General features: G+C 39.6%; 1 protein-coding gene and 1 long non-coding RNA gene across 2 annotated transcripts; one reads left to right on the plus strand and one right to left on the minus strand.

Moving 5' to 3' along the window:
• Positions 1–613: 613 nt before the first annotated feature.
• On the minus strand, positions 614–12,515 carry LOC137258860 (uncharacterized). The gene is made up of 4 exons (XR_010954657.1): positions 12,426–12,515; positions 5,422–5,496; positions 3,756–3,860; positions 614–3,364 (listed from the first exon to the last, which is right to left on the minus strand). It is a non-coding gene; the product is annotated as an uncharacterized lncRNA (long non-coding RNA).
• Positions 12,466–21,794, plus strand: LOC137258859 (probable methyltransferase-like protein 24). The gene is made up of 6 exons (XM_067796557.1): positions 12,466–12,795; positions 16,402–16,591; positions 17,450–17,566; positions 18,112–18,183; positions 19,432–19,603; positions 20,337–21,794. Exons 1-6 carry the CDS (start codon positions 12,636–12,638, stop codon positions 20,634–20,636), a joined length of 1,011 nt encoding a protein of 336 aa, XP_067652658.1. The 5' UTR covers positions 12,466–12,635; the 3' UTR covers positions 20,637–21,794.
• The last annotated feature ends 894 nt before the right edge of the window (positions 21,795–22,688 follow it).

Below are 22,688 nucleotides of genomic sequence, written 5' to 3' on the forward strand. Positions count from 1 at the left end.
TTGTGATGCTTGAGGGTTATAGTTCCATAACCTCTTTCTTTCTTGTTGATCATATTATTTGACAAAACCGGAAGGGTGTTTTAGAACGCTTTGTGACAGTTTCACACTTCATTTTTGAGGGCAGTGTGACAGTGTCAGTTAACATTTTGTTAATGTCCATTCCATTCCCCACACGCAATAAGATGTCTGAATTAATTATTAATGTAAACAAAAATGTCTCAGAGTAGATTTTTTAAGAAAAGAACAGCTGATGTTAACACGTGTTCTCGCGATACTTTTGCGTTCTTTAACATGTTTTGGGAGGGAAGGCCGGGATGTATCATTTATTCTTTCATTCATTCAAATGTGTACTTCTTTCTTTTGTTCTTTTTCTTTATTTCTTTCATTCATTCACATAATTCCTGCTCTTATTCATCGTACAATTCCGACTGATACAATAAACGGGCTCAAGTTATGGTAAACACAAATGACGTTGCGCTGGGAACGAGCCAAGTCACTGTGTACGTTGGAGCATGACGAGGCACACGTTAATTAGAACGAATGGTAAAGAAAGCAAGCGAGTGACCTATTCCTGTTGTAGAGTATCCCTGGTTCTTTCAAGGAGAAGAAGAAAGAAAAAGAAATGTTTATTAACGTCTCACTCGTATACAAATAAAATTCATTACAACCATATACAATCTGACAAAATAAAATTGTATACAACCAATCGTACAACGATTTATGAGAGACACAAAAAGGCTACAATAAATATTAAAATGCATATATACAATACAATGTGAAAAGGTAAAACTTATTAATATATAATTCTTCTTCTTTTAAAAATAATGTTATTGCAGGTTCTAGCCGTTTCAAGCATCACACTTGGACTTGATAACTTATAATAATATTTATCACACTCAGATAGCATGTTAAAAGTAGTGCAGACAGTCATGCAAACATTAAGCAGTCTCTTTCACTCTCATACAATTGGCAGTTTAGTAGCGTGTGGAGCTCATCTTCAGTCTCATCAGAACAATTAAGACAACGCCTTCCACACATAGAAGAAAAGAAGAAGAAAATTATTTTATTTAAGTGTCACGTGCTGTGGTATAAAATATATATACATATTACCATATACATTATTAAAAACAGCACCCGGTCAGTTGGCCTATGAGACACTGGATCAAACATACATTACCTACATTACATACCATAACTGTATACCGTACATACACACACACATCCCAACCCAACTTGCAGCACACACACGCGCAAATACACGCACACGCATACATACTATCGTACATACATGCGATAGTGTAGAAGTATAAAGTTCCCAACATGGACCGGCCATCCACCAAACCCATACGCACTTACATACTGCAGTCATGGCAAATACAGCATAGGTATACTATTAAACACAAATAATAAAAATAAATGTTAAAATAAACTGACATGACGAACTATACACACCCACGTACGTATTAGGCAATGCGTAGCATTGACGGAAGTCCGCTAACGATTGGCATAAAGTTTACGACGCCTGTACATTTTGTAAAGTAGGGCCGCTAGGAATTTATTTAGACAGGGAGTGTTCATTAAGTAACACGTTTGTTGCAGTGGAGAGAGATTCGGGATATGCGGCTCCAAGGAGGTAACGTGTTTCCATAGAATAAAACCTGCATACGGTTAGGAAGTGAACTTCATCTTCGACTACTTACAACTTCGACATTTTACAAATCTATCATTCCACAGCTGGCATAGCCAGTCGTGGTGATCATTCGATATAAGCCAGGCCTTAATGTACTTTATGTCTGATGGTCTTAAATTGAACAAGTCTGCCACGAACTAATAAGTGTGAAAACCTTGTTAGTCCATGTTTTACGAAAATTTAGCGACCACATATTGATTTTACTACTCAATCGGTTAATGTCACAATTTTGTAGTTAGTATCAGAGTCGTAACATTTCTAATTTTTGCTTCGTAAAAGGTGATGTCCACCCATATCTCCTCGAACTGATAAGTTAGGTGAATTACTGCCCACCCCGAGAAAGAACCTACATGCTCGGTTTTGTACTGTATTTATGCAAATAAACTGGCGTGTGCCCCACATCGCAGCTCCATATGTGAGAATCGGTTGTACAAGGTTTTCATACAGTTTGTTGAACACCTCCTAAGCCATACCTCCACAGGCTTTAAATTTACATACTGTTACACCAAGGGCACGGTATTGTATGCATGAGTGTAACACACTTCATTTTCGCCGATAGTGAAACTAACACCAGAACAGTTGGAACCACTAGGTCGAAAATGAACAACCTGTGTTTTCTTCATATCAACAGATAAACGCCACTTAGTACGAATTTCGAAACCTTATTCACTCTGTTTGCTGGTTTATTGAAACTGGAAAAGCAATAGAAGGATACGTTTGCTGCTGCTGTTGATGTTAAGATAGCGTATGTCTGTATTGACAGAAGTGCGTTAGGATATCAGCCTTGTATGATATTTGTGTCAACGTTTATATGACAGTGTCATGTAATAAATCTTATATTGTATATAGCTATATCGTTATATTTATAAATTCTAAGTGTTTATAACCTATTATGTCACATCATAATTTTGTCTCCCATAACCCTAACCGAGTGGCTCACTTTTATGTCATATTAATGAGCATGTTTGTATATGTATCTTTTATGAGGTGGAGACTGAAATAAAAAAGCTGTGCGTCTACTTGCTAAACGTTTCGGCTTATTCGTTTAGCTCATGTCCATACATAGCTATCTGCTTCATGGTTTTCTACCCGTGACGACGTTGTTTAATTATACTCTGAGCCTGTGTGTTCCTCATATTACAGAAGCTAACAATCACCCTTACAATGCAGTTATTGTGCAGTGAGACCTTCTTTGTCCCAGTGCCCATTTAGCAGAAACTCGATATAAAGCATGTTTGCATTTACGTGGCTGAAACCCATACATTTATACACCCATGCCACGGGTTATACCCTCGGATATTCTCCGTAGAACATTATCAGGAAATAGACTTTAAGATGGTAAGATTGAAATATAGACCATTTAGTATCGTGCTTGATTTAATGCTTTATGACGTTCGTCACAGGGGCTGCATCTGAACCTAATTATGTCAGACTAATTGTGCCAGACACAGACATGGTGGAAAAGTAAAGTATGCCATCTTGTCGTAATGGTGTATCTGTGTAGAGTCTTCACTGAAAGGGATGTGAAATCCATCCCCTTGATCCAAGGTATGATTTGTCATGCTATACATAACAGGCCTCATCGGACAGGTTGTCACTACGACAGGCGGTGCACTCAATTCCGCAGTCGTGCTTGGAAGATTTCTGTCTCTAGTTGTTTCAAAATATTCTCGTCTGAAATAACATACATCCAGATACATTGACGAGATCAAATAACGAAACGACTGTAGATTTTGATGTATTCAGTGTTAACACTCCACTCAGGTATTTACATACTGATCTTCATTCAACACTACTGAAATCATCTCCCACCTCCCCCTTTAAAGTTTCCTACAACGCAATGTTTGATCGTGCGAGGCTCAGAAGTAGCTTCATGATAACATCGCTGCCACGACTCAAAATGACTTTAACAGTTTTCATGGATGTGTGTGAACAAATTACTAGTATTTTTAGAAATGACAGATATAAGTTGGTGGGTATCGTTGTTTAACAAGGATCCTGCCATCACAAAATCAAGACGTGCTGATACAAGCTCATATCCTACATTAATGCTTTAACACAGTACCTGTCATATTTTCAGTGCCAAATTCATTTAGGCAAGTTCAGCTGTTTGCATGTTTGTCTGCAACCATCCACAGACTGTAGAAGCATAGCCGCATTCAAGTCAAACCTGTAAAGATGTTGACTTGTTTAAATCGTCATATTTCCAGCATTCCCAATTTAACTTCATCAGTCCATGTCTAGTTTTCCTCGGAAAATACTATCACATTACCAATATTAGTTAGATGTGAAATTCAGAAACGAAATGTAATACTGAATTATATTTTAACTGAATTACTTTAAGTCAAACATGAATACCCTACTCAGACGCATTATAATAACCCCGAGCCGTTCAAGCTTTGTTTGACCCAGGTAATCCGAGCGCCAGGCAGGGACCAACAAGGACCATATCTTAACGTCTTTGGGTATGACGCGGGCGGAGAACGAACCACTGACCAGTCACTCCCCCTTATACTGGCAAGTACACACTAGCTCCTCATACGACAACTTGGATTATAGATATCTCAGGGAGTTGAAAATGATATTTTGAAGCATACTGATTCCAAGACCGGGTCAAGGAATTGTGATGCCTTCATGAGACTTCAGTTACCGACGGGTTATGACTGTAGTACATGGTGTGAGTGATTGCTTTTTGGAACTTGAAGTCAGAGAACCATATTCACAAAGGCCTTTTTAACTTTCACAAAATGACCATCGTTATGCCAAACGTGAAGAAACAGTTGGGAGTAGTATGTACATGGTGTGAGTTATTTGCTTTCTGCAATTTGAAGTCAGAGGATCATATTCACAAAATGACCATCGTGACTGAGGATACCTGTGATGTTTTTATGCAGTACGATATTATCTTAATATCCTTTCGGCAGCAAATATAAATCATGTTGTGGTTATATGTCAAAGGAATAAAAGCTGAATAAATATCATTTTAAGAAATAATTGATCAAATATTAATAATATAGCAATGTGATAAAGTGTAGCACCCATCTGTATTACCTTACGGTTAACAACTTTTCCGATGTGCCCTAATCATTGATTGGTCTGCCTACAAATGACTTAACTTTGGCTTTCCTTCGCATCCCGTACATCTCGTATGTACTAGCTGACAACACTCCTAAATTTAACTGACAATACTCTATTTAAATCATGCCATTTTAAATTCGGAATCGGAACAACTGAAATTAGTAAGACAGCCATTTAGATGACTTTATTTAGTTTAAATATGGCTCCATTTGGAGGGCAATCTTGAAGGTACAGTAAGATGTAAACATGGCATATTTAAATAATTAATATCATCTTTTATTATGATTGTGGTTTATAAGACACTTATGAGTTCATGATTCTAAATGGATCCTGCACGTATGCTCTAATTGACTGTTTAAATAGACTGACTACTTTTCACTGTTGAGGGAGACATTACAACCTCACGGACAAGAGGATTGCTGTTTGTTTCATAATGACATGTTCTTGTAAGCGTCAAACGTCAAACGTCAAATCTTGACCCACATATAAACTAGCTACACTTGGGTGTGGCCATGACGACTGCTCGTAACAACCCTGATGAAAGACTGACACCGCCAAGCTACACTGATATGGGTTTCAAACAAGCATTGCCTACATCAGTGTTCGGCCCTGTCCTGTCCTGTCGTCGATGGGTCTTTGATAGATATGCTCACCTTGTCCTGAATGATCACAGGGGGAGGCTGTTGCTATGACACGGTTAAGTTGCTCTTCACATGCATCATGTGGGCCTGTTAAAGGGAAAGTTTATATATGTGGAGAGAGAGAGAGAGGCATATGTAGGTGAAACCTCCCGGCCCATAAACATCAGAATAAAAAAAACACTTATCATCTACAACTAAATCACATCGAAAATCAGCAATATCCGGCCACACCATCAAATGTCCCAATCACAGCATAATTTGGGACAATGTAGAGATATTATCCAAAAAAACACATGGACTTCACAAAAGAAAACTGGTAGAAGCAGTTCAAATCCGGAGACACAAGCCCTCAGTCAACAGAGATCAGGAATATCTCATCCCAACTGCAAAAAATGAACTGTTATAGATAACAGATTACAGCTCATGATCACCAGCCATCATTACTAATTACCCTATCAGCCATGTATACTTTGTTCCGTCTACAGTCATCACTGGCTTCCTCTTAGTGTCCACCACATTACCACCATCCATTGTTGTTGTTGTTAATCCCCCCTTTCATTCATACCTGCATGTTACTGCTTTATCCCTGTCCATGTATATAAGTCTGTTCTGTGCTGTATTACTTCACTCATGCTTGACAACGGTATAAGGATCCATACCGAAACGTCGCATCGTATGTAGTAAAGAAGTTGTTATCCATATTCTTTATAAAGAATCTTACTCTCTTATTACTCACTAGCTTCTAATAATGCCAATCAAACAAATGACTAAGTTGTTTCAAAGGCATTTAGAAGTTGGAGGAATCAAACTAAAAATACATCAATCAATCGAAGCCCATACATCAATTAATAGAAACCTGTATATCTTGTAACCCATTGCTTTCTGTTATGTGTATAATTACTGCATCCCTTAGTTTTACCCTCACTTCACCTGCAGAAGAGACTAGGAACTGTCTCGAAACGTTGTGACCTTGTATAATAAAGAAGTTGAACCATAAAGCATTTTTAGTTTAAAGAAATGACTAAGTCACTAAGCAAACCGTCACAGTTTGTTGACCACGCTATGTCGGCACTCCGGGATTTTAGTCTTTCGACGATTAGCACCATCATAATGTTCATTGGTCGACAGACCGGGCTGACACCCAATACCCCATGAGTGACGACAGGCCTAACACAAGGTGACATACACAGGAGAACGTAGACGCGGGTGAAACATACCGATAGTGTGAAGAGTTAAAGAAAAGGTCATAATCGGGATAAATGTGGGATTTGAACTCAGAACTCTGCTCAACCGATAAACTAGTTCGCAACCTGGGAGCGACAGCACCGCACACATAACAGACCAAACGAAGAAAGAAGAAACAGGAAAAAAATCAAATGAGTTTTCACACACACACACATCTCTCTTACTTTTGAAAGTATTGCTCGTCGGTTTAGTAAAGTTTCCGAAAAGAGCAAACATTTCCGATAGTTTCCGACTTTAAGTGCACACACAATTCAGTCAAGGGCTCTTCCAGTTTTCTCCATCTGAACTTCAAAAACTCCCTAGGATGCAGACTTTCATTTCTTGCACATCCATTAAAATCACGTTTAAAATCATCCATTAAAATCATGTATATTAATAAGGAGCTAGCATGGGTTTCCTCTCATTTTTTTCACAAAAGGCGAAACAGTTGGCTCACAACATATTATGGCCAAATAGAATGATGACTTTTGCAGAAATGGCTATTTTGTCATTGCTTAAATATGTTATGAAATATTTATTAGAGTTATAAATCTATGACTTCGGTTTCAATAACTTCGCTACATTACTAAAATACATATTTTATGAAAAGTTTTAAATACGCTTTTTTCAGGAAAAAGCTGTGACAGTGTCTCCGACTTCCCTCCAACCCCTGTAGACATCTCGTGCACTCGCTCGTTCTGTTGTGACTGTTTCATTTCTTTCATAGGTGCGCACCTGACAGTGGGTGGACCATACATTCACGGGAACCTCGAGATTGAATATGACCAGCCATGCGACCAATTTGTTGATGTATTAAAGGGTGCGGTTTGCTTAGAGCCAATACTGAGCATGAATGCCCCCATATGAAGTACCCGAACTTGAATTATAGGCAGTCTCTGCTCCTGTACCATAACGAGAGCCAGGGTGTTGTGAACTCATTTCAGAAGGTGGTTCGACAACATTTCTAGAGACACTGTATTTCGTCACTCAGCTATTGAGCGAGTGAATGTTTTATAAACGCTGTAGTCAGAAAGATATACAATGAACACGTTAAAACATATGTAGACTGTCGAGATAATGGGGTCCAATTCCAGTGCAGAACAATTAATAGTTCACCTCATTAATCGGGCACTGAGTGAGTCAAAAGTGAAACATACAACTTTACAACTTCTTGTTAGAACGATGCTTCGATGAATATTCTAACACCCTTGTCAGTCTAAGAGTGAATACAAACAAATGTAAATCCGCTGTTTATCAAAACATACTTTTTCGAATGCCCCTAACAAATCATCCCCCCCATCATACAGAAGCACTCCGTCCAATACAAGCCCCCCCACACACACACCCCCCACCCCTACCCAGCCCCCGCCCCCACCCCCCACCCCCCACAAAATGTGGCCTTATGCAACACGTCAAGGGCGACACATTTAAGATTCTGTTACTTTAGCTGAGTTCCGGGTTGTTTCATACAACGGAACAGCGGTGATCCATATCTTTCACAACGCATCATTGCCAGTTTTTAAAGAGTCATGACTGCAATCAAGTTTCGTAACTGCTATCCACTTTAATAGTGAAGATTCATGTTTTGTGTGGTGTAGTCATTGGTCACTCTTTTCAGAATTTTTCAGAAGGTCAAATCCACGCCTATCACGGCACACTTCACTGATCTCAAAACGACATGAAGGTGATAACCAGTAGGAGGGTCAGGGTTATAACGAATGCCGATGATTGAAGGGAATATTATCTTTTCAAACACCCTCTGGTGTGCCGTGCAGTCACTGTTGGAACCTCATTAGTGCCTGGATGTGTGAGGGACGTGGGGTGCATTAATAGATCACGTGTAATTCGCTGGATACCTGGATTATATAGAATCACTTGATTGATGTCAATGTATTCTCGCACTGATCACCAATTCAACACCTGTTCAGTCAGTTCATCAATCGGATGTGGATATATTTATACTGCTAAAAGAAGTTTGGAAAATACTTGTCTGTCAAGAACTAATTTAAACTACCGACCGTCCTGTGGTGACAAGTGAACAATAATATTATGACAGACATAGACAGACAGACAGACATATTTTATTCTGTATAAAGGCCACAGGCCCAAAATACAAACATAATTCAATTACAGTCGCTGAGCATATTTTAAATGGATCCTCTTTTCAGCATGAAAGAGGAAATGTCCAACATTATGGAGAGTATTTGTGTTGGGATCTTTAAAAATGTTAACAACAGACATGAGGTTGTGTGGTTTCTTTAGCGTATTACTAAGGTATTTCGTTCTAATATCTGCATATAGTGCGGCGCATTCCAACAAAATATGGAATTCATCCTCAATGACATTTACATTATTATTTTTGCAGTGGCTACACAGTCTTAGATGTCTATCAGTATTAGTGTATCTTCCAGTTTCTATGGCAATTTTGAAGTTTGAACATCTAAATCTAGAAATAGCAGTTCTTACATAAAGAGGTAAATCACATCGTAGGTACTTTTCAACATCCAACAAAGATTTGTACGATTTGTAGAGGTAACATTTGGGTGAAGACTCTAGAGAGGAGTACCATGTCTGCTGTAAATTATCACATAACCGCTGTTTGAACATAGATATGAAAACCTTTGAATCTCCAACATTGTGACTTAACCAGGCATAACCAAAACCAAACTGGAATAGTAAATGTTTAACCTTACTAGCCCATGTAATTCTCCCACACTCATCAAGTGCCTTAAGCATCATGTAGGACTGGTATGGTAATCTATCTTTGGGTAGCTGCAATAAGTGACACCAATACTTAATAACCTTTGTTGTGTACACACGCTGTAGTGGATACCTACCACATTCTCCTAAAACCATATTTGATGAAGTGGATTTGTTGACTTTAAGAAAATATTTGCAGAAAGCAAGATGAACAGATTCGACAGTTTTACAATAAGATAATCCCCAGACTTCTGAACCATAACATAAAATAGGGGTAATCATTGAATCGAATATCTTAAAGAGGTCTGGACAGGAAATATTACCAACTTTCCTATGGAAACCATTAATTGCTAATATTGCCTTGTTTGCCTGGGATGCTAGTATTGTTTGCGCCTTACTCCATACAAGTTTCGGAGTAAATGTTAAACCTAAGTAACGGTAGGATGAAACTACTTCAATAGGATCTCCCTTGTAGTACCATTTCTCATAAGACCTAAGTGGACCCCCCTGTCTAAACACAACTACCTTAGTTTTCTTCAAATTTACACACATACCTGTATTATTACAAAATAGTTCTAGTGCATTTATCTTTAACTGCAACTGGTTACAACTATCTGCCAGAGCAGAAACATCATCTGCAAAGATTAGGGCATACAAGTCATCTACATTGTGTGAAATAAACACCCCTCTGCCACCTACATCCTCCAATAATGTATACAAATGGTTAATGAATATGATAAATATCTGAGGACTTAAGATACAACCCTGTCGAGTACCGATATTACATGCAAATGATTGAGACAAACCAGTGCTTGTTCTCACACAGGCAGACAGACTGTTGTACATGGATGATACAATGTTGAAAAATTTGCCTGACACACCAACATCTTTCAATGCATTTAAGAGAATATTGTGGTTTAAAGTGTCAAATGCTTTACTAAAGTCAATATACAAACAGTAAAATCTTCCATTTCTTTTGCATGAATATTTTGTTGCAATAGCGTTAAGGGTAAATATATGGTCTACTGTAGAATAGCCAGGTCTAAAACCTGCTTGAAAGTCACCTAACACATTTTTTTCATCACACCATGTCTGCAGCCTACTGTTCAGTAATGAAGTAAATACTTTACACAGTGAGTCAATGAGGGAAATGCCCCTGTAGTTGTTGGTATCTGATTTGTTACCTGACTTAAATAATGGACATATGATGCTGTGTCCCCATGCACTTGGAAAGTGACCGGTATTGAGTATGCGATTATATAATCTTGTAAGAATAGGTGTAATATAGTCTTTAGAGACTTTAAGAAATTCATTTCCAATACCGTCTGGTCCGGGTGACTTATTGTTTGCTAACAGTTTAATGTGTGACATAACTTCTTCCTGGGTTATAGGCTGGTTGAGTGTATTGAGAGGATTGAGTATCAGTAGACTGTTCAGTGTGTTGGAGCTGATTCGTGTTGTCTGCAGAGAGTAGTGTTTGGAAGTGAACGTACCATTGTTTACAGGTTATTTGTTGGGAAGTACAACTGGACATTCTGTTCATTTTAATAAGTTTCCAAAATTGTCTAGGATCAGATCTATCTGAAATTAATTTATCTTTCTGTGTTTGTAAATATTTCCTTTTCTTCTTCTTAAATAGCTGCTTGAAAGTGTTACGGTATTGTTTGTAAATGTTAATGTCATGGTTATGGTCCCTGTGTGCACGTAGTGCTGCATATTTATCATGCTTAATTCTTTCTAATTCCTCATCCCACCATGGTGGCTGTGTAAGATATTTCTGTGTGGTAATACCTTTATAGACTTGCTTTGTATGATTTGCTGCATCTTGTATAACATTCACTAAAAAGGATAGTGCCTGGTCTGTGTTAGTGGTTATAAGATCACATAGTGTATTGAGAGATGCATTGAGATTACTTAATAATTTATGTAGGAAATTGTTGTCTGAATCTCTGTGCCATAAGTATTTGTACCATGTTACACTTTCATCATTTTGGGTGTCATTCTGTGGTGAAGATTGCTGCTTGACTGGTTCAGACAAAAAACCAATATCAAGATCCAGTGTACAGTAAAGAGGAAAATGGCATGATTTATCCTCAGTTCCAACTCCAAAATCAGTAATATGGGGAAAAAGGGTTGTTGATGCCAGCATGTAGTCAACAAGACTGGTACCATTATGGGTTACACAAGTAAATTCACCACTGGTGTCATTAAACAGGCGACCATTTAAAGCATGAATACTATATGTGCGGCATAATTCTGCTAGCTTAATACCATAATTATTATGAATATGAATATCTTTAGTTGATCTTGGGGTATCAAAAGTATCACATGGATAATCATCAGAGTCATATACAAGAGATAGATTGTCATCAGGAATGTAGTCAATAAAGTCCTTCATGCGAGCATTCAAGTCGCCAGCTAGGAATATCTCCTTGTCAGGATGATCACAAACAATAGTAAACAGATAATCACTCAGCTCTGTCATACCATCATAGTCACCATGATTACTGTAGATGGGGGAGTTTTCTGGAGACAAATACGGTAATATCAAAACAGTATCACAGTCCCATGAGAGTAACGATGAACGGAGAAGAAGAACAACACAGTTATGGAAGTTGTCATACAGTCTGCTAATTAAGCTGTTGATCCCTAAACCATCTCTTACAAATACAGTAACACCACCACTGTAACGACCTCGTGTATGCAATTTAGGGCGAACACAATTGAACGTTCTGTATCCAGTGAGAAAATCACAAAAATCTTTATGATCTCTGACAAATGACTCGCCAAAAGCAACAATGTCATACATAGAACAATACTCTTTAAAGCTGGCAATAATACTATGGAAAATTCAGATGTTCTGTAATCATCGATTTTATAGTTTTGAAAAGTAGATATTATTCAAAACTGGAAACGACACCCAGTGTTATTTTTTGTGAATAAGTGCGCATGTGGATATTCTCCACCAGAATGACGCAAGTCGCAAATCGGTGACGCTGATTACCTTGAGTGAGTATGGTTGTACGCCACTATTAGCAATATCATGGATAACAACAGAAATATCTGTTGATAAACTGAATTATCGTCCTTACCCAAGCATACCCGGAACAATATTTTCCTCAGTTGAATTTAGCTCTGGATTTGCAAGCTTATCCCTCAGTTCACAAAAGCCGTCGAACAATAGAAATCTCCACATCCCATTCAGTTGACCGCTCAGCTTGGGGTTCACTCAAGACTCACGAGGTTCAGTAGTTGCCACGTCGACAGTAGACGACACTGACCCAGTCACTCTGAATACACCGATGAACTACCTGCAACGCTGGCCTACAATGGGACGACTTACTTCAGGGAAGCTTATCGCGTGTGTTTTCGCCGTGGCTTTTACGATTCTTGTGCTAGTTTCCTTTCGGGACAACATATCTTCACGGAATCAAAAGGAAATTGATGAATTAGTTCATGCAGGTGAGTAAACACAGGTTCCCTGTTTCACCTGTTCAGTTGGTGAACATAGATATATACAAACCCGTGGGGTGAGAGTTCCGCCCGTACCCACCCTATCAAAAACCAAAATTACAAACTAATATGCTCTCTTCACTCAAAATACACATTCTTTAAACTAGAACACGTACAAAAATCAAACATTGAACTCATTTATGAATCATGAATTTATCACTACAGGGAAGGACTCCCTTTTGCTGTGTACAATGATGGGGTACGGGTGGACCTCTCTCCATCACGTGGTACTGTATATTGCACGACGCCCATGCTGACGTGGTGTTATTGGGATAGTTTTGTGACAGGTTTGTGGGATCATGGTAGACGTATCTACAAATCGGTAGCTATATACCCACGACATTCATGCAGTACAATGTCACCTACAATTGTCGTCAAGCTTTCAATTTCTCATAAATGATTCACATACCATCATTCTGTTGGTTGAACGGGAGTTTATTTTAACTGTTTTAACAAAATCTATAACATTATAAATGTGATGCGACATATGTCCCTGTGGAGGAACATCCGTTATGTATGAATTCCTGCGCATTTCGTCCAAAGGGTGTCAACGATGTAAATAAACCCCCCAGGGGAGGTAACCGCGTGTGAGGCCACAAAGATAATGATGTGGAAGGTTCAACTGGTGAACGTATATTGCCATTTGAACGAGCAGTTATATTCGAACGTATCTGAGTCAATATCATATGTAAACAGCTTCATTTATTCAGTTTGTGTAGTCTGATTTGAAAATGGATGCAGTTCTGATGATGTCTAGAACTGTCTGCCGCATTTCAGGTCTATTTTCAAATAAACACTTTCTGTTTCATTTTACGTTTCAAAAATATATTTGAACATGAATATAACCTTCCAGTATGGGAATCCCTGAAGTGTTTATGAGAAACCGATTTCAAAGCACATAAATTTCTGATTTTTAAAGAAGTGGTATCACACCATATTTAATCTCTTTTATCCTACAAGCCGATGTTAGGATGTTAACTGGAAAGTTTGTTTCAATTATTTTTACCTGAAGTTTATTGACATGTGTTGACTGAGTTCCTTCGGTTCCCCATATCCTTTCATTAGCAGATTAACAGATGTAACACTTAAATGGTTCAAACCTACATATTGTACTTGAATTAGTGATTTTAGTTATTGTTTTTCCATGAAATTGTTATGTTAGGCTTTGTTAATAATTCTAGTATATATCAATTCATACGTATTATTTAGGATGGGGTAACGGGAGGAACTCTTACAACATCTGTCCACCATTATTTGCTTGTGTACTGTAAGTTCCCATGATCCATACTGTCCCCACGGTCCCTGCTGTCCTCATGGTTCCTACTGTTCCCATGGTCCCTACTGTCCTCATGGTGACTACTGTCCCCACGGTCCCTACTGTCCCCATGGTCCCTGCTGTCCTCATGGTTCCTACTGTTCCCATGGTCCCTGCTGTCCTCATGGTGACTACTGTCCCCACGGTCCCTGCTGTCCTCATGGTTCCTACTGTTCCCATGGTCCTGTTCCCATGATCCCTACTGTTCCCATAAACTAGTTGCTTTACTGTCCTTCACTGGCAGTTTATATAATAATATACTTATATTTATGCATTTATTTTTAAAATTATTGTTTGTAGTCACGATATGGATGCATTATTGCCGACATGACATACAATTTTAACCCACTGACTCATCATGTGCTTTTGTGAGAACTGATGCCAATTCATCGGTAACAGTTCCGCCATTCCTTGAACGTATAATAGTATTTATTAGGATTATTTCCGGAATTTAGCCTTTAAGATTTGAGTTAGGTTTTGAGGTAAGGCTGTAGGGTTAGGTTTAAGCTTTCTATAAAACACAACAAAGGCCTATATTCTTAAGCATAGAAAGATTACAAAATACGTGCGGAAATTTGCCAAGAAAGTTAAACTACATCAAACACATATATCACTCGAAGTTTAAAGGTTACACACCATATAAATCACTGCGTTACGTGAACATTTGAGTGAACTTTAAAGTGAACGTCTCTTGTCCACAGAGAGTAGTATCGTTGTTCCGGACAATACAGACTTGCGCTGGAACGTGGTCACGATATAAGTACCCTGTATGATGCTGTGTGTGTTCTACCACCTCAACGATACTGCTTATCAAGGGGACATTCCCGCGGGGGAAACACTGCTCTCCGAAATATATTATGAACTCGACACAACTGAATCTAAGACTGAAGTCTAGTGACAGCATCCACAGTGTTAAGTGTTTGAGTATATGCCTATCACATCCCGGGGTAGAATAGGCCTTCAGCAACCCATGCTTGCCATAAAAGGCGACTCAGCTTGTCGTAAGAGGCGACTAACGGGATCGGGTGGTCAGGCTCGCTGACTTGGTTGACGCATGTCATCGGTTCCCAATAGTGCAGATCGATGCTCATGTTGTTGATCACTGGATTGTCTGGTCCAGACTCGATTATTTACAGACCGCCGCCATATAGCTGTAATATTGCTGAGTGCGGCGTAAAACTCAACTCACTCACTCACTATGCCTATCACAACTCCTAATGACAAGAAATACATAACCCTTAAAACGTAAATATGCACAATTTCTAGTCATTATCCAACACATACATAGCGATAACCTTACCATTATAAAAAAGAGCCTGGGTTTACAATTGATTGTTGTTGAAAAGGTTAGGTAAGTTCTCAATACCGACTAAATAAAAAAAGCTTTGCAACCTATTGGACACACACTTATAAATGTCATAACGAACGGGTTGTGAACAGGGGAATATAATCTTCCTGTGTCAACCTGTGGATGTTATCACAAAGTGGCGTGAAAAAAGCATTTATCTCCATAGTTGATCGTTGTTTATGTTTCCAGCCAGTGTTTGCTTGAGAACAATGGACGCCATCGCTAGAGAATACGCCGTCAGTTTCTCGATGACCTATATAGTCTGTCAGGCATATGTTGCACAAGAGCTCTGGATAGAGCGGTGAAGATCGGTGGTGACCCGGGTATTTGCAAAAATATATCCTGCCCACTGGTAGCACATCGCGCAAATTGCTTGAAATAAAAATAGCTGTTTGTTGATCGAAGCAAGCTAAGGTCCGGTTGATCACAGACGTCCATGTGAAATATGTAAAAATACCTCTGTCTCGTCACCATTATCTATACAATGACTGTAGAATACACTACCGAGAGGTTTTGTCAACTATGCGGTGACCCTAGGGATTATAGCTCAGTCCCGCAATCCCCTTGTCTGTCATAAGAGACAATACATTGGGGCGGGTGATCAGGTTTGCTGGCTTGGTTCACACGCATGCTAGTAGTGTATTCCAGTTCCATACTGTCCCCGACAACAACAATGGTAGTAACTGGGTTGTCTGGCTCTAACGCCAGTGTTCACAGGTCTGGCATACAGCCTCACTTGGTTGTATCAATATATTATTAATTAGTTACGTGTTAAAGCACCCAACAATCAAAACAGTATTTTCCCTGTTACTGATGCTAACTAGACAATGAAGCCAGGTATTATCAGAGGTAATATGATCCTCACAACGTTAACCTGTTTACATTTTTTCAGTTCATAAACTACGAAAGCTTGCCAGGGCCAAAGGTTTACACGTCGAAGATGAAGACCCAAATTCGGATACAGGGGAAAAGGGTGCGGAAGTCAGTCGCAAGGAAGGTCCAAATACGCCTGGAGACAATCCTTCGGATGGATCTAGTTTCCGGATAACGGAGTACTGGCAGGCTAGTTCTTTGATAAAATGGTCAGTGCAACAACATGGCGTGCCTCATATGTCATTCCAATAACTATAGATGCATCTGAATCTGTTACGTTGATAATTGACAATATTTACTCAAACAAAACATGCAGCATTGGTAATACAGAGTACTGTCCCTTATGGTCGAATTCTAGAGTGGCGCCACGCAGGATCCTTTCTCTGCAAATGACAAAATCCTTGATGTTAGGACCCCGTGAAGGTTGGGGTTAGAATATTGATCTTCAGTAACCCTTGTTTGTAAGTGGCGTCTAATGGGATCGGGTGTTAAAGCTCACTGACCTGGTTTACACATGTCATCAGTTCCCAATTGCCCAAATCGATGCTCACGCTCTTGATCACTGGATTGTCAGGTCCAAACTCGATTATATATGGACAGCCGCCATATGGCTGGAATATTGTTGACTGTGGCGTAAAACTAAACTCACTCACATGATCTTAGGTCTCACTGGAAAAATGTTCGTCTTAAAGCAACATCTTTCCAATCACTGACACGCCAACTGATTTAGTTGAAGCGTTCAAGAGGCGTTAAAACTGAGCTTACTCGGTCATGACGACGTTGAAACTGTTGAAGGGACAGTAATAAGCCCAATGGATAAAGCGTTCGCTCATCACACTAAGACCGATTTCGGTCCTAACATGGTGAAACGTGTGTTTTGTTTCTGTCCTGCATAAAATCATATTACTCATTCACTCGACGGAACCTTCATTGCCCGTGTTATCACGTGGTCGCACTAACAGACAGGGATGTAACTGTGAACCAATGTTATTCGAGAAGTTCGTTCGCACAAAATCAACACTGTATGATCTTACTAAATTTCGCTTCATCCACATGTTTATTTCCAGGGATTTTGAGAAACCACCAGAATATGTTTGTAAGAACAAGTCATCTGCTGGAATATATTACATCTGTCAAGATCCTCAGTTTAGAATCAAGCCACCCTGTATCGCATACTCCTTTGGGTAAGTCACGTGATGCTATACCCAGCTTTCAGCCTGTGTATTGTATAGGTACATCCCCCACCTCTACCCCCACCACCCGGGGTCTCTTATACAGCATCTAAGTTAACTGTCACAGTGTATCTCTATTCTCGACCATGTCGGCTTCTCTATGTGTGTCAACAGGTATCGCACAAGTCTCAGGGAGGTTGGGTAGTCTAGTGGTTAAAGCGGTCGCCCATCATGCTTAAGACACGTGTTCGATTCTCCACATGGGTACAATGGGTGAAGCCCATTTTTAGTGTTCCCCGCCGTGATATGGCTGGACTATTGTTAAAAGTGGCATAAAACTAGAATTCATACTCCGTACATGACTCCACTCTTTCGTTGACAAGAAGCGCTTACTTCAGCGTGTCTGCATGCTTCATCTGGGTGACCAGTTACGAGATACACCTGCATTGTTCTCTCGTGGATGTCAAGACGATGCAGTCTGCGGACCCACACGTTAGGTCTCGATGTACGAGTTATAAGGAAGCACAGCTATATTGAAATATTACGTTTTTCCACAGAGTCTACACGAAATGGGCATTTGAGGAGACTCTTGGCAGGATGGGATGTGAGACACATTCGTTTGATCCGAGGTATGATGCTGTGATATTTCGATTCCAGTGATACTGTCCCTTAAGGTTCAGTACTACGACAACAAGAAATAAGTGTATCGAAGTATGCGTCTCAAAACCGAGGAAAGGGATATGTATTTTCTATATCAAAAGTGTTTGAGTGGCGTCCGATAACCACCATCTCATTGGTACACGTGGCACAGGTATATCAATTGTATATATTTACCAAACGCCCAGGAAATGTATGTTATAAGTCACAAGTAAATAATAATATATATGTGTAACTGAGGTTTGCGGCTGAACTTTTTCTCGAAAGTGTCGAAAAGTGATCTGATCGCACGTCAGTCCAGGAACAGTTGTCTCCCCTGCATTGTAGCGCCCCCAACTACAATAATTCATTTTTATGCAGTTTGTAAATTAAATAAAACCAAAATAGGACTGCTTTCATTACCCGCCCGGCGTTCATTGTTTATGTTATCCCCTTTGTAGATCCGGGTTAGAACTGATCAGGCTGTCTGACATATCACCGCATCCCATACTCATGAAGTTGATCACATGATTGTCTGGTCCAGACTTGATCATTTACAGACTACCACCATATTGCTGGGATATTGCTCATTCCTCCGTTAAACAACCAACTTAGTCTTCCTTGCCACAGATACCTGCAACTGGACTGACGCTCCCCTACATCAACACCACAATTGTGCGTTACGATTGTCTATAGTTATGTCACTGCTCGTTCGCTCGGTTTTGGTCAATGTTTTTTGTTTGTTTGTATGACATCTAAATAACACAATTCTCTCTATATGATTAAAAAGTGACTTCACAATGTTAAACTTTGACCACTGACTAAACCTATCACCGGAATTCTGTCAGCATAAACGAATATTGAATTAATCTTTATGCATTAACAATTAATCAATTTACTGTACATGGTGCTATTCGATCAGAAACACGCATGCAAACACTTGGCCACAACATTTAGACTATGGAATTTCGTTCTGAGGAAATGAACCCCAAACTATGTTTTTTAAATAAGGGAACACTGTTGGGTGTGGTCAGTGTTTATTTCTATTTATGGATGTACGTACACGCAAATGATATTGCCTGATATCTAACCAAGACTCAAATCCCGTTGGATCACACGCAGTTTGTAAACATTAAGGCAGCAATAAATAAACGAATTTATAGAATGCATTAAATGAGGCATTTCAGTATATATTGAAGTTGTAACCTGGGATTCCTGCGTTGATACAATTATATTTGCAGCGTGAAATGGAACGACCACATCCACAAGGGCGTGGTCCATTTCCACAAATTGGGTATCGGGGCAGAGGATACCGACAACTACAAGCCGGCCCGAGGGATGTACGTGAAGGAGGATCAGACCTGGAAGATGAGGACACTGCCCTCCATCATGAAGATGCTGGGGCATGAAGGGGTAGGTGGAACAGTGACATAACATTGTGGTTTGGACGGACACCTGGTATGAGGGTGTCGACATGAGGGGTTAGGTGGAACAGTGACATAACATTGTGGTTTGGACGGACATCTGGTATGAGGGTGTCGACATGAGGGGCTAGGTGGAACAGTGACATAACATTGTGGTTTGGACGGACACCTGGTATGAGGGTGTCGACATGAGGGGTTAGGTGGAACAGTGACATAACATTGTGGCTGGACGGACACCTGGTATGGGGGTGTCGACATAAAGGGATAGAGTGAATATCGATATGAGGGATCTCTAGACTACGACACGACCCCCCACTGCGATGAAGTCTACTGTTGACATGAAATAAGGGTTGATACACAAAACAGGTGTATTACTTACATACACGGACACGGAGTACATTTCAGAAAGTGATTGATGTGCTGAAGGTGGACATGGAGGGTTTGAGTGGCACAGTAACACCTTGTATATTTCAGAAAAGTAATTGAAGTGCTGGAGGCATCTCGTGCACGACGTCGAGGATTTGAGTGGTACAGTAACACCTCGTTGTTCATTTCAGAAAGGTGGACGTGCAGGGTTTGATTGGTACAGTAACACCTCGTTGTACATTTCAGAAAGGTGGACGTGCAGGGTTTGAGTGGTACAGTAACACCTCGTTGTACAATTGAGAAAGGTGGACATGGAGGGTTGGAGTGGTACATTAACACTATGTCGTACATTTCAGAAAGTGATTGACGTGCTGAAGGTGGACGTTGAGGGGTTCGAGTGGTTCATGATGAAGCAGATGTTGGACACAGGGATAATCCACCGCGTGCGTCAGTTTGTCGTGGAGTGGCATCTCGTGCATGACTTTCCCGCCAAGAAGTCTTACATGGATTTGTTGCGGGTCTACTACAAGATGAAGGATGCAGGATTCCGAACGTTCTCCATCGATTTCAGATTCAGGGGGTTTTCTGTGAGGCGATGGCGGATACAATCGGATGTGATGTATGTTAACACCATGTTTAATCCAAATAACCAGTAGCAGTGCCTGGATGTATATGTCTCTGACTGATTATTGAATGTTGTACGTGCATTGACAGATGGATGTTTCTGAGCCGTTTTGCTGTGATGTGTATGTTTCTGAAATATGAGATTTTCTCACGCATCACCATAAAATGATGTTGAAAAGTACGTCCTTCCATCCGTACACACATATTTTTGTACATACATACCATTCATCTGGAGACTGTTTGAACGTTGTAAAATGAGTTTTGGGATGTTTCCTGACTACATTAGGTCTATTTATTTGATTCGTTTCATATGAATCCATCTCATTACATACACCGGACACCCGTCTGTTAAGACAGATGTAAATCAATATGACATGTTTTATTAGGTGTGTTTCCATGCAGAGGGATTCTGTGAGTGAGTGAATTAGTGAGTGAGTTACGTTTTACGCCGCCTGTTGCAAAATTCCAGCAATATCACGGCAGGTGACAATAGAAATGGGCTTCAAACATTGTACCAATGTGGGAAATTGAACCCGGGTCTTCGGTGTGACGTGCAATTGCTTTAACCACTAGGCTACCACACCGTGTGGGGTAAATCTCCCAATTGGGGCCGGTCGGTCAACCTAGGTCAACCTCACATGCACATTGCTACTGCATTGCTCCCATATATATATATATATATATATATATATATATATATTGGAATTTCACAGTATTCACAAACCGCTGTCACATGTTATTGTTTGATATTGCCGGGGTTACCTTTCATGTAAACGCTCACAATTTTGTGCATGTGTATATATACTGGACGCAATAAGTTGGGATATTGTATTCTTAGAATTGATATTTTATCAGTATGTCCATGAATAAATGCATCATTATTCATAGTTTCAAAATTTACATATATCCCTAAATATTTTTGTGTAGTGTATGATACATATGAATCACGATGCTTCAGGTCATTGTTGAGTTCTGCTTTCAAACACTGTCAGTCTATATCCTGCTGACGACATCTACCACAAACGCCATGGTGTATATTAATTTGCTCATTTCATGTTTATATATACCGAATGTACATATTATCGTTTTCCATGTGTTTGCACATTAAGATGTTTTGCAGAGTTTATCATTGTGTTGCTCATGTCATTTGACACAGTATTTTCTACAACTGGAAACAGATTTGGTCCCGAAATTTGTAATAAATTTGTTAACATAAAGCAATGTTTGCGATGCTTTACGTTTTGTTAATGACATAATGTATGTAGTAACCGATCCATGCTCTAGTAGGTCTCACGTCAGCAAACGTTAAGTTACTGCTATCGTCAACAAAACGGCTGAGATGATGTTTCGTGATAAAATGCTGGTTGCACTATCAACCCACTCCCGTCAGGTATACTGTATAATTATCGATCATATTTTCTTATAAAGAGTGATAAAATGCTGGTTGTACTATCAACCCACTCCCGTCAGGTATACTGTATAATTATTGATCATATTTTCTTATTATATAAAAAGAATGATATAGACAGGACAGTACTCTGAGCGCATTTTCAGGTGTCAAATAGAGAAGAGAAGGTCATAGCTGAAGGTGTACTGGAAAAGAGCATTAATAGTCCAGGAGAGAGCTATGAATACACAACGTCATTGAAGAAGTGGTCTAACGTAACACGTTATATTTGAGATTACACTTTCTCAGTAAAGTACTTGCTGGGTTGAGTCCGGTGTTTGCAATACTCTCATTTGCCATTTGGTCACCACAGCCTGAAAACGTTAAACTCTACAGGCCCATTTATGAAAATATAACAACGAAACAGACTACAATGTACACAGGCCTTTACACTAGCTGTACCTGTCCCCCACAGAACACCTCTGGAGAGCCACGGATCATCGTTTTCAACAGGGACAACATCCGCTATTGTAATACAAGCTGTCAATGAAAACATACCATTTTACTTGAGTCACTGAACTGTCTGTTTACATTGGCGCTTGTTTATGCTACCCCTCCTCGTGCCATTTATTTATTTGGACACTTTCAAAGTATTTTAATTCACGCGTCGCTTCTTAAACTGGACTGATCTGATTTC

Source organism: Haliotis asinina, chromosome 12 (genome assembly GCF_037392515.1).
Source record: "Haliotis asinina isolate JCU_RB_2024 chromosome 12, JCU_Hal_asi_v2, whole genome shotgun sequence".
Classification (NCBI taxonomy): Eukaryota; Metazoa; Mollusca; class Gastropoda; order Lepetellida; family Haliotidae; genus Haliotis; species Haliotis asinina.

Excerpts from the sequence above, each read along its gene's own strand:
- LOC137258859 (XM_067796557.1), top strand. The coding sequence starts at position 12,636 with ATGAACTACCTGCAACGCTGGCCTACAATGGGACGACTTACTTCAGGG. Across the intron at positions 12,796-16,401 it reads TGATGAATTAGTTCATGCAG|TTCATAAACTACGAAAGCTT; the intron begins GTGAGTAAACAC and ends ACATTTTTTCAG. Across the intron at positions 18,184-19,431 it reads ACACATTCGTTTGATCCGAG|CGTGAAATGGAACGACCACA; the intron begins GTATGATGCTGT and ends TTATATTTGCAG.